Here is a 13,297-nt window from a genome sequence, read left to right as displayed (position 1 = left end):
TTTGTGAAAACACTTTTTGTTATCTCTAACAACAGTGGCCAGACTGAGTTCTCTCTGGGCTTTTGCCTTTCTAATTTTCTCTCTGCAAAACCTAATGAGATCCCTGTACTCTTCTTGACTTGCCTGCCCCTTCTTCCAGAGATGGTAAAATCTCGTTTTTTTCCTGAGTCCCAGCAAGAGCTCCCTGTTCAGCCAGGCTGGTCATCTTCCCCACTGTTTTTTCTTGTGGCACACGGGGATAGTCTGCTCCTGCATCTTTAAGACTTCCTTCTTGAATAATGTCCAGGCTTCCTGGATCCCCTTTGCCCTTCAGGACTGTCTCCCAAGGGACTCTCTCAACCAGTGTCCTGAACAGGCCAAAGTTTGCCCTCTGGAAGTCCATGGTAGTGGTCTTGCTAGTCCCCCTTCTTATTTCACCAATAATTGAGAGCTTTACCATTTCATGGTCACTTAGCCCAAGATGGACTGTGACCACCACATCTCCCACCAGTCTTTCTCTGTTGGTAAACAGTAGGTTAAGTGAGGCACCTCCCCTGGTGGGCTCACTTATCAGCTGTGTCAGGAACACACTCCTGGAACCTCCTAGACTGTTTTCTCTCTGCTGTATCGTATTTCCAGCAGATGTCCAGTAAGTCGAAGTCCCCCATCAGAACAAGAGCTAGAGATTGTGGGACTTCTGCCAGCCACCTGTAGAATGCTTCATCTGCTTCTACGTTCTGGTTGCGTGGTCTATAACAGACTCCCGGCAGGATATCTGCATTGTTGGCCTTCCCCTTCATTCTTACCCATAAACACTTGTCTTCATCATCACAGACTTCAAGCTCAATACAATCAAAATACTCCCTAACATAGAGAGCAACCTCACCACCCCTCCTTCCTTGCCTATTCCTCCTGAAGTGCTCATAGCCATCCATTGCAGCACCCCAGTTATGAGAGTCATCTCACCACATTTCTGTGATTGTGACTATGTCACAGCTACCCTGCTGCACAATGGCTTCCAGCTCCTCCTGCTTCATGCCCATGCTGCATACATTGGTGTAGATGCACTTGAGCTGGGCTATAGATTTCACCCCTAACATTGGCATACTGCCCCTGGGCTCATCTGTGTTGAGCCTAGTTTTATCCCTTTCCCCCCTCAAACCCAGTTTAAAGACCTCTCGATGAGCCCCACCAGCTCATGAGCAAGAATCCTTTTTATCAAGTCTTGCATCCTATAACCTGTAAAAATATCTTCTTTGACCAGTAGCATGCTTAGGTGGGGTAGGAGAATCAAGCATCACTTTGCCTAACTAGCTCAAAATTAAATTTTATTTCTTATGGTGCATCTAGACTGTTTTCCCAGTCTAAATGTACTGCTTGCTCATTCCTCCTGAATAGACAACTTCCACTGGACCGGATTCAAATTATTGTTTCTTTATCTGTAGTTGGGATGCTCTTTCCCAAGCTGACCAGAGCTTCTGACTACTACCATCAAATTCTGCTGTCTTTTTTTCCCTATTTTTTCCTACACAACCTCTTAAGAAAAAAGTACAATACAATACCATGATAACTTGCTGGGAAAGTTACTCACCAAAGGGAGCACTGCCCGAGCACAAACATGTATACTGCCCTCCTGGGGAAGCTTGTCAAATTCTAATGACACATCCAAAATAGAAAAAAGCTTGTAGTCAATATTATCCTCTAATATTTTGCCCCTAATAGAAAGTGTGAAAATACTATAATTCTATTCATAAATAGAGGATTATTTGCTTATCCACTGCTGTAACCAATGATATATCTGATTTTTTTCAAATCCCAGTGCAACAAGATTATCCATTTCCTACTTCGGGCTTTGCTCTACAGTGAAGAATTTTGGGATGGGGATGTTCCTCCAGATCTTTTCTGTTTTGGATAGGTTGACATATTTAGTCAGCAGCTGTCTTCGTTTTCCAGTCTTACTCTCTGTTGATTGAAGTCTGCTTCTATTCACATTGCAGAATCCTCAGTATTTCTGAACTTTAGATTCATAGCTATCTTACTTAGCAGGAACTGACTTTGAATTATTGCAAGAAACACTCACTTTGCAACCAGTCACTGTCAAATATAAAGTTCCAAGTCTGAATATAGGTTGAAGTCATGTATCAACTGCCTTCTACTGTCTTCTGCAGTTCCAGAAAGTTTCAGTTCTGCATGCATCTTCAGCATTTTACTTTTGGTTCTATAATCTAATCAGTGATGGCTCTAATTTAAGTGTGTGCAAGAAATTTGTTGTTTTCTGTCCCACTCCAGCTTTCTGAGGAAAATAGCAACATTACACCCAGACTGTCAACTTCAAGCTCAGGCTTAGACATCTCAGGTTCATACTCCCTGACTGATCCCATTGCTCATATGCTGAGCTCAGACTTGGCTTGAATCTGGAATTGAAAACCAATGAAAGGACTGGCACCCTGCTTCTGCAGACAGTTTAGATTGGATGAGCTTAAGCCAAATGAAATTGCAAGCAGCCCACATTCTGGCACAGTTCAATTAAGAAACTAAAGATGTAAAGATCCAACCCAAACTCTCTCTGAGAAACTCTGGCCTTTTAGGCATAGTTCCCAGTAACAAACTGTGCAGCCCAGAGTACAGGAACATGTGGATTTAAAGACATCTGCTGAGTTCTTACTGTTCTTAGCAGGAGAGCCTGTTTTCATAGGTGTAAGCTGCCATAAATTAGAATGATGTCATTGAATTATTGTATTGAGTATGTCATTAATTCAAGGTTAGATAAGCACAAAGGAAGCTGACTGTAAAATATGCACAATAGAATCCAGTTCAATAGAATAAGGTCCATAAACAATTTTACCAGAAATCTTACTTCATACAAGGCTTTTCAAAAAAATTTACCCACTAATTCCTTTCTTAAGGAGAAATGAATTTTCTTTTCAAATTAGAATCTGAAAAATTTTCAGCCTTGTCCAGTATACCGATACCATACCATATGTATGTGTTTATTTACTTAATCATTCATCAGTCCAGTCATTTCACATCTATAGCTACATACTGTAGCAAAGTGGGAAGCTCATCTACTTAATTGAAAACCTCTATGAATATTGAATTTATACAAAAGTTTTTTAAAAATATATATTGAAGTATATTTTGGAAAATATTTGTAGTCTTTATGAGCCAACTGCTCAACTCCTCTCCTAAACTTTTGCAATAAAAAAATGCTGATACTAATTACTTTTTTCCTCTGGAAACCCTTCCTCCTGCTTATTCAATACCAAATGCTGAAACAGATATATCTCAGTACAGACTGCTCTGAGATTAAACAAAAAAACCACTCTTATCTGATTAAAGATGGCAGAGATTAGTGGATATCTAAATTCTACCTTGTAAAACCTTCCTTGTTCAATACAAATTCTACCTTGTAAAACTTTTCTTGTCCAAGAAAAGACAACTAGAAAAAATACAGTGTGGAATTGTCTTTAATGCAGTGAATGAAAGTAGGTAGGAGGCACAAAGCTGTTGTAGTTGCAAAGAGAAGAGAAACAGTAGTGTAATCAGTAACAATTAATCCATATAATAATTTATAAGCCATGGATAAAAGTGAAACTCAAACAGAATCCAAGAAAAGAATTGTTAAATTAATTGCAGCGCTCTCTCATTTGTTACAAAGGCATGGCTTGCTGACTGTGGTAGGAGAGAAAAGAGAACACATTCTCTTTCTGTCTGTGGCTCTAAACCAAAAGAACTAAAGGTCTTATACAGAGGAATGTGGATTTACCCTGGCTTCATTTTCACAGTTCCCAGATGAGAAACAATTATGACCTTAGGGAGTCAGCAGTACTCCCTTAGTAGTCTCTATATTAGATATTTTAGTATATTAGGTATATTGAAAATCAAAGTTATAAGATTACCTCCCACTTAAGAAAAGACATTGATTCTTTAAAAAAATATGAGAAAAATTAAAGATGAATTTAAGAAAATAACTTATGGCACAAAAACCACATTAATGTTGCCCACAACATTATTTACAGAGAAAGAAGGTTATTTTGGCTAAGGTGACAAATTACCCTTCCACAGCAGAAGGAAAAAATAATTTACAAGTTCAAGCTGTAAAGTTATTGAACAAGACCTGACTGTACTAAGAAATGCACAACGTATTAGAAAAGTCAATTTCTTTAATTAAATGGCAAATCAGGAAGCGGATGAAGGACTGACCTTGGATCGAGGTGGTGCTCGGATGTACCATTTACAGTCTACTGCTTCAGTTTCAGAAGCTTTTCCTTCTTTGATAATTTGTATAGATTCCACAATTCCTTCAGGTCCTCCCATCTCAAACTCACAAACTGAATAACAAAATACCAGAAAAAATGAAACCTGAACAGCAAAAAAAAATATATTCTACAGCAGAGTGCAAAGGTCTCCAACTTAAAAAAAAAAAAAAAAGCCAACATACCAACCTGGCAATGGTTTCAAGACACCAAGGTCCTTAAAATCTGGATCTTAAAAATTGAGAAAGAAAAAATTAGTTTTGTTCAATATCTTGGTTATAATGTCAATGTGCTAAAATTTGACAATGTACTTCAGTGATATAATTGTACATACATTTCTTGGAAATGAGAAATGTTTCAAAATTATGACAACATACTAATTATTAATGCAGCAATTATTGTTACTATCATATCAAGTTCTTTTTTTTTCTGCTATGAAATCCTACCTTTCTCTGTCTCTCTTTCAGAAAAATGAGTTCAAAAATATTTCTGCATACACTAGCAAGTAAGAATATCACACAGCTAACCATATGATATTTTAATACATCAGTCTAATGAAAGAGGATATATTTACAGAACCATTCATAATCCTTTTGCTTATTTTGCATTTCGCAGTATGGTTATAACACTCAACTTAACTAGAGAAATTTTAACTTCATTCTGTGTTTATGAGTACTCTACTGTCCTTGCTGACAAAGAGGAAAACTTTAGTTGTCAGAAGCATCCATTTGGTTTTCCTAGAATAAATATCACAAGGATTTACCATGGAATTCATTTTGCTGACAAGCTAATAAGTCTAATACATGTGCTATTTTCAATCAGATAAACATTATTATATTTACTGTCTGAGATGCTTTGTATCATGCTTTTAGAGTCAGACATAATACAGAGATGAAATTAGTTTGGTCTTGGACTTATACTTCAACAGATAGCTATCCACAAACAAATAATCATTTCACAATTTTTTTCCCAGTTTGAAGACACTGTCCAAAACCAGAAAAGTGAAAGAGGATAAAGTATTTCAAGAGAAGATGAAGTCTTTAGAATAGACTGGTCTTGTCTGGGAGACTGTCACTTGCACACCTTTTCTGCATAAAATGAATGTTCAGCACTGTTTTTGTTATTTTCAGGAGAAAAAGCAAACACACTCACACAACAACTCCCCCCCAACCCCCTCCCCCCCCCAAAAAAAAAACCCAAACCAAAACAACCAAACACCAAAAAAAAAAACCAACACACACAAAAAAACCCAAACAAAACCAAGAAAGAAATCCATTGGCCTTTACTTTTTTCCTGGAAAGCTGATATCTTCTGAAATCAATGCTAAACACTTACATACAAATAGTCTGCATTAAGCTTCTCCTGAGCCACATACAAACTGCCCAGGTCTCAAAAGGTTTGCACAAGAGGAAAAACAAGGCAGAGCTTGAGCCATGTAGTCTACTCCTGGAACTGATCTTACTGTTTCAGGATTGGGTCAGTGTAGAATAAGCTATAAATAAAACAATGAAGAAAAAGTTTGGAAGTAGGAAATGTATCAAATGAAAAAATAAACAACCCACCACCAAAACTGTTGTTCCCCTCTAGCCTTAGTCGAGTCAGGACAGAAAGAATCATAACAAAACAATATCCTGAAAAAGAATAAGCAAGATCCACCATTTTAACCTCAACAGTGTTGACTTCAAAAATTTGAGTTGTTAAAATGTTGTTAACATTTATAGAGTTATCCCTCTATAACCAGGCTGCTATTGTTCTGCCCAGTTATATTTTACAGTTGCACAATAAACTGTGAGTAAATACCCAGAAACTTAAGGGACTGAAAATATAATTGAGTAGGCAATTAACATCAATTGCTAAGTGGTATAGATAAGTAGATAAATATGATAACCAATGACGCTAAGTGTAATTAAAAATTTCAGTTAATGTACTCAGATGTTGATATCTAGTGCTGAAAGCAAGATACTTAAAGGAAACCTACTTTGACTACTAGTTCAAATTAACATCCAAACTGCCTAGTGTAACCATTACATTTCTTCCTTTTGCTGAGTTTGCAAGGATCACTGATCTACTGAAAACACTCCACATATTAGCAAAGTATGGAGGAGGAAAGAAGTAGAAAAAGGTCCTGACAGGATTTCTCACATATGAAGGAGTTTTCATATAAAGGAGTGCTAGTAGCAAAAACCTAGCCTGAACTATAATCTAGACCATGCAATTTGTCCCACAAAACAATCTGGAAAGTATGTTCTTATTTTTTAACTGTATTGTTAGAAGAAAACCACATAAAAGTGCACAATCTGTTAAAATTCTAGAGATATGATAGATTCTGCTCAGTTATGAAAAATGATATTTTTGCAACCTTTCAACATTTCAAGACTGATAGTGAAATAAAATGTATGACATCTGTGGTGATACATTTCATTAAATATTATTAATATACCAATATTATCATGATAAAAACAACAATCTGTAATTGAGGTATTATCAGCAATACTGAAAATTCATTTCAGTATTTAAGCATTCTTACTTAGCAAATTTTTGGGTTTTAAATAGTCTACCATTAAACAGATTATACCTTAGCAGCTCTTTGGTATATAATTCAATAATTAAAATTAATTAATTAACTGTGATTGTTAGTATCAGTCAGTTGAGCCAGAGCCCTTTCAATGATATCTAAACACTAGCTAGATCTTTCTATAGACAGATAGTGCTGATTAAAATGATCCCATTAGGAAAACCTCCCAAGACACACACACACACACACACAAAAAAAAAGAAAGCATATTGATCATTTATAATTAGAGAGAAAAATAGGAGGCAACAGGCCTTGAGGGGAATGCAATACATGTAATGTGGAAATTAAGTATGCAAAGAGGAAATGAGGAATTTTCATAAGAAAAGGGAAAATGTGTAAAAGTTATGTAAATGGAAACCCTTGCAGCCAAAAGTAGTTCTGTGGCTCTTTCTTTAAGCATTGAATATCTCTTTTAAAACCAAACAAAGGTAACAAAATAAAGGTTATAAAAAAAATTATTTTGGTGGTATATTATAACATACTCCACAAATATTAGAATCCTGACATATTTAATTACTATAAACTTTTATGTAAAATTTCTGTGAAGCACAGAATTACATTTGAACCTTCTAATGAAATGTGACTGTGTCAGGTTATTTAGAGTTACTGTCAAATAAGCAGAATGAAAAACTTTAGAGTGGCCAAAGGAGAAAATGGTGATAATTTGTAGATTTCCTTAACCAGTAAAAATATGGGATGGATAAGCAGACAGTGAGGTGGACTGAAAACTGTCTGAATGACCAGGCCCATGTTGGTAATGATAAGCAGCACAAAGTCCAGTTGGAGGCCAATAATGAGCAGTGTACCCAAGGGTTGAAAACTGTGTCTGATCCTGTTTAACATCTTCATTAATGATCTGGATGAGGCAGTGTACTCTCAGCAAGTTTTCTGATGACAAAAAACTGTGAGGAGTGACTGGTACGTCAGAGGGTCATGCTGTCATTCAGAGAGGCCTCAATAGGCTGGAAAAATTGGCTGACAGAAAGCTTACCAAGTTCAACAAGGGGAAGTGCAAAGTCCTTCACCTGGGAAGGAACAACCCCATGCACCCTGGGGAGGAACAACCCTATATGCTGGGGACTGAACAACTGGAAAGCAGCTTTGCAGAAAAGGACCTGGGGTCCTGGTGGACACCAAGTTGAACATGAGTCAATAATGTATCTTTGTAGTAAATAAGGCCACCAGTATCCTGGGCTGCATTAGGAAGAGGGCTGCCAACAGGTTGAGGGAGGTGATTCTCTCTACTCAGCACTGGTAAAGCCACACCTGGATTGCTGCATCCAGTTCTGGGCTCCTCAGAAAAAAGTATGTAAATTACTTTGTTTACAAGTGAACTACAGCATCTTATGTGGTTGACCAACTGTGTCCACACAGAAACATGTTTGCCCACCTATGTCTGCATGTGTACATGCACTTTCTCACTCTAAGTCAGTAGCACTCACTCCAGACTGGCCAGCTACCTGAAATCCCTGGCTAACATTTTATTTCATTCTTCTATGAAGTAGTACCTGATACTCTTTTTCTCCTTCATGAAAGCAAAAAAAAATATCAAAAGTAAAGACTCACTGAATACCACTTGTCTTTATCAGTCTCAGACCTCAGTCAATACCAGACAAACACACAACTCTCAAGTATGCATTACAAATTAACAAATATGTACAGTTTAAGTGTTGTCAGCAGAGAGGTTATGGTAGAAAACACTGTAAAATTAGATATTGTTTCAGTTCATACATGACAATAAGTCTAACAAAAATGTAATTGCTGCATTTTAAAAACAGATGAGAAAAAAATTATCTGAAGCACAACAAGTAATCCTAATCTTTGGTCATCACCAACATGATTTACCAGACTTTTAAAAATGATTGCACAAAATACACCAAACATATATTCTTCAGCGAGCACACACATACAGATACCTTAATACATGATTATCTATATTTTTCTCTTGCACCTAATATAAGACATACAGTGAATTGGCCATAAAACAGACAATGTTCACTACCACAATGCTGCATGCAAATTTGAAAAACAAATTCATATCACGCTAGAGCACAGACCTGATAAACTTCGGAAACTTAAACTAATGTTTTATTCTACTACAGAACCTGTGTCCTTCTTTATGGGGTTTGTTTTACCCAGTGTCAGAGGTTCAGCCTGGGTTAGCTGTCCAGGTTCTCTGTACATTCAATAGACACAATAGATGGAACCCTTTGGAAAACAACACATCACAATTTCTGACAGTTGTCTAAAACAGAACAAATTTCTTTCTGGGTCACTTCTTTTACTGATGGTAAGAGCAGGTAAAGATTCATTTGAATAAATGCCTCCATGTCAGAATTAGGTGTGATAAATCCTACTACATATAGTGGTAATATATTTAGAGTATATATTGAGGGGTTATTTTCAGCACTTAAAGTGGAACATGTTACAGAATATTGTGGAATCAGTGCATCTTTACTTCTTGTTAAAAAAAGGTTATATAAAAATTTTAAACAGTTAGAAAATATGAAATGTAATTAAAAAGAGAGCTGTTTGGGAAAAAAAATAACAGGCTGATGATCATAAATGATGTGTATGAAGAAGCAGAATTATTATCTCATGAAATAAAAGTCAGTACACTTTTCCTAACCTATAGTCATAACAGAAAGTTAAATTCTTTAAAATTCTACTAGCTGAGGGATTTCTGTAATAAACAGGTAGGTAGTATCTAACAGGAACAGGGATAATTCATAAGGTTCAAAGTAAATACTAGCAACAAGATATTCTGCTAGTAAGTATTATTACAAATCTATTTTAAAATATCTAATTTTTAATTAAAAAACTCCTCAGCTGTGTACTACAAAATCCTGATGCATAGATGAGACCTGATTGGGATTAACTTTTGAGGTATTTTGCTTTCTTTTCTTCTAGAAATGAGAAATAAAGGAAATCTTTGATCAAACTATACACTACAAAGGGTCGATGTTTGAAACAAAAAGAAATCTTGCTGTTTGTGAATAAAACCCCCTCCTTTTTTAATGGATGTATACACAAAATAGTCACAATATGTAGAAACCATATTTCCTAATGATAAATAGGGAAATTGTCTGGTTTTACTCATTGATCAGACAGTTGTAGATACATATTTTCATTTTCCTGTCTTAGTGGTAAGTGAAAATGTAAAAGAGAATATAACTTGATATTTCACCTTGAAGTTCTACCTAGTATTAGATAAGTAAGAAGTTATATGAAGCCAAATAAGCCAAAAAATATTTGTACTCTGAAGAAGTTTGAGAAACTCTGTTTTTGAGGATGTACTTCTGTAAGGAAATGCTACTTTTTCTTGCTTTTGGTGATCTGACTCACAGTAAAGTACACTAAAGCTGCTATTTGTCTTACAAAGAAATTTTATAAATTAATGCTATGAACAGTAGGTGAAGTAAAATCATATTTAGAAAAATACAGTCAACCTACTCTAGTTACTTATTGTTGAAATAACACAAACTGCTACCTAGAATTTTGATTTTTTTTTCTTTTGTCACGTTTACTAATCTCAGCTCATACTCACAATCAAAGTATCTTTATAGTGTAATTAATATATTATACTGATTTACAAACTGCACAGCTACGGTGACTTCATTAAGAGGAGATATAATGCAAGCGTTAGCAATAACCAGACATTTGTATACCAAAAGTTAATACTTGTTTCTTTAACATCTATTTGGAAATTAAAAGGCAGTACCATCACAAAAAGAAAATCCATGTCTTTGCATAACTTCTTGCTGAGATTGGTCAAACTGAACAGACAAGAAGTGCCTGAATGAAGTCCACTGGAACAGACCACATGATTACAACATTGTACCTAGATTTCTCTTTCATGTACACAATGTTAGGCCTTGAGAACTTGCTTTCCTCCCTTGTCTACTCTGTACTGTTTAGAGTAGGCTCTTTCTCCAGTGTAAATTTTGTGTGGACACGAACCATGTAAGAAGGTGAGAGGACTCATGAACCTGGGTCTCATCTTCAAATGGTGTTTGGATTATTTGATATGTGCACCTAAATCCCAGAAGTGAGAAGAGCTTCTTGGAACTGACCTAGTGAGAAAGGAGAGCAAGAACAGGCAAAAATGTCATCCTCAGGCTGCTGAGTGGAAAGAGGAAGTCTGGGAGCCTTGAAGGTATGTGTGGGATTACTTGGCAGATTATTTTTATTATGCTAAATATTTACACTAGCAGCTGAGTGCTCCAATTAGACATCATATTCCGCATATGCAACACACTGTGTGTGGAAATACAGGGAAAAATGATCCTATGAGGAATATTTCAGGGGCTGCACATTCCTTTATCTGCCAGTTGCCCGGAAACATGTGAAACAAGCCTGAATGAGCTCAGGAGTCCACTTTATCTGAGCAATGCAGCCTTGCTGAGACAGTGCAGCTGACTTTACTGTGAGAACTGACTGTCAGTCAAGGGCAGCACCTTGTATGCATCTCCCCAGGATAATATCCCAGTAGTTTCCTGTGACTGACTAATGGTCTCTGAACTTGACTAGGAAGAAATATGTGCAACATAAAATTGCTATGGAGATTTTCCTGAATGATGTTGAATACTAAGTATGGCCTAGTTGTGCAATTTCAGGGAAATAATATTAAGGTTTGGGATTTATCTTATTTGTTTCTTAGAGATGACTCCTAGCCCAACCCAAGGAGGTAACACGGCAGAAGCATAGGGAAAAGTGGTCCACAGGCTTTTTCCACAATTGGTTGCTAGGCATTACTTCTTCAGGTTGAATCAGTTTAAACATGGTTATTGCTTGCTGCCGTTGAATACTAAATGTAGATATCCTTTTCAGAGAGGCCATTCATGCTGTATCAGTCCCGTAGAGTGAATTTCCCAGGACAGAGGGAACTTATGGAAATAACTTTGTGATATAAGGTAACCTTTCTTATTTTATTGTAGGAGAAATGTTTTCTCCTAGTTTTACTTCAGGACATTCAACAGAATGAGTACATTCACCTCAAAGTTCCCAATTATTTTGAAGAGCTATGTCTTTTTCAGCTGTTAAAGTTAACAGAATGTATTACTTGTGCTACTTCAAATAGTACTGAATAAGCTCTAGTTGACTGCACATTAAGACACATTTTCAATATAAACAGATATATCAGCATAATGTTTACACCTATTAACATTCCCTTGCTGTAGCTGGTCATGCCAGCTATGTCTTCTATGTAATTGGCATCTTTTTGAAGATAACTGAATCTCACGTGAGAAACGCAAGTATCTCCTCTAGTTTCCAAGTGTGAATAGTTCATTGTCCACCTAAACAAGAGATTTCTTGCACTGTCTCCAAATATTTTTCTCTTACAGCCTAACAAAGCACCAGTTGGACTTTCATTAAAGTGAATAACTATATCAGAGAGCACTGGAAGGGAACGGAGTTGTGTTTGTAAAAACAACTAATTGCTTAATCATCTGGCCATGTAAGGCAACAGAAAGAGATGAAATATACAAAATACTCCTGAAAAATGATCCTTAGAGTGGAAACAAGTGAAATAGTCATAAGCAGAAAAGTCATTCAGTAGTTTATTGTGCAACTGCTATATTTTTGAAAGTTATTGGATGAATTATATTGTAGTTGTCTCCTATAACAAAGTTTTTATATGCTTCCAGAAATTGATGCCATGGGACATTTTTAAAATGTATTCTATATCCAAAGTATAAATCTGTTGATGTTTAATATCAAAGGGAGAATTCTAGGTTTTCATTCCCACTGGAGCCTGAATGCTCTCTTTCTAAAGGAGGAAAAACAAAAAAACAACCCCCCAAAACCAAACAACCCAACACCAAAAGAAACAAAAAACTCAATCAAATCAAAGGGGGAAATTCATTCATTAAGCCAAATACTCAACTATAATTGTAATTATACTCGTCCAACATAAACAGTGCAGTAGAACTTAAACCTACACTTCCAGTGAGCAAGAAGAACTCTAAAAGCCACATAGCTCAATGAGTTGCTGAGGAAAGCATACTAATACCAAGTCCATGAAACAGCTGCAGGAAATGTTAAATCTTCTATTCTGTCCTTCCAGCATCCATAGTAGTATAGCTTTCAGTGATTCCAGTTTTCCTTCTCTTTCTGCTACTTTTAGGAGATTTCCTGCCTAGAAATCATCCTTTCAGGTAGCACTGAGCTGTTCACTCCAGCAGTCTTTCCAAATGTACAAAGTCTTCTCTACAGGATGAGAAGACGAGTTTTCATCAGCTTTAGCTACAGAGTATACAGTGGAGAAGCCTTGGAGATATTCTTTCACTTCCTTTTGCTTCTTCATCTTTTTAACAGCATAGGGTAGGAATTTTCTCTGAGGAAGAGTTTCAGTATAGTCCAGTTGCCAGCAAAAAATAACTCTATGTGTTAAATTGTGAATTCCTACTTAAATTACCCAAAAACTTATGAATTTTATGTTTTATTATACAAGATATTCAGCTATTTAAGGGATATAAATAATATA

General features: G+C 36.2%; 1 protein-coding gene across 1 annotated transcript in view; it reads right to left on the bottom strand.

Annotated features, from left to right (window-relative positions):
- Positions 1-4,182: 4,182 nt before the first annotated feature.
- LOC104525339 (neuropilin and tolloid-like protein 1) overlaps positions 4,183-13,297 on the bottom strand; it is a gene marked incomplete at both ends in the record, with an annotated part of 35,233 nt that continues 26,118 nt past the window's right edge. Inside the window, 2 exons of the mRNA XM_010168461.2 lie at positions 4,183-4,310; positions 4,425-4,466. Of these exons, the coding sequence (XP_010166763.2) occupies positions 4,183-4,310; positions 4,425-4,466 (170 nt within the window). The remainder of the gene's footprint in view (positions 4,311-4,424; positions 4,467-13,297) is intronic.

The sequence above is a fragment of the Antrostomus carolinensis genome, unplaced genomic scaffold (genome assembly GCF_000700745.2).
Source record: "Antrostomus carolinensis isolate BGI_N321 unplaced genomic scaffold, ASM70074v2 scaffold10475, whole genome shotgun sequence".
NCBI classification, from domain to species: Eukaryota; Metazoa; Chordata; class Aves; order Caprimulgiformes; family Caprimulgidae; genus Antrostomus; species Antrostomus carolinensis.
This window is presented reverse-complemented; position numbering and strand designations above follow the sequence as displayed.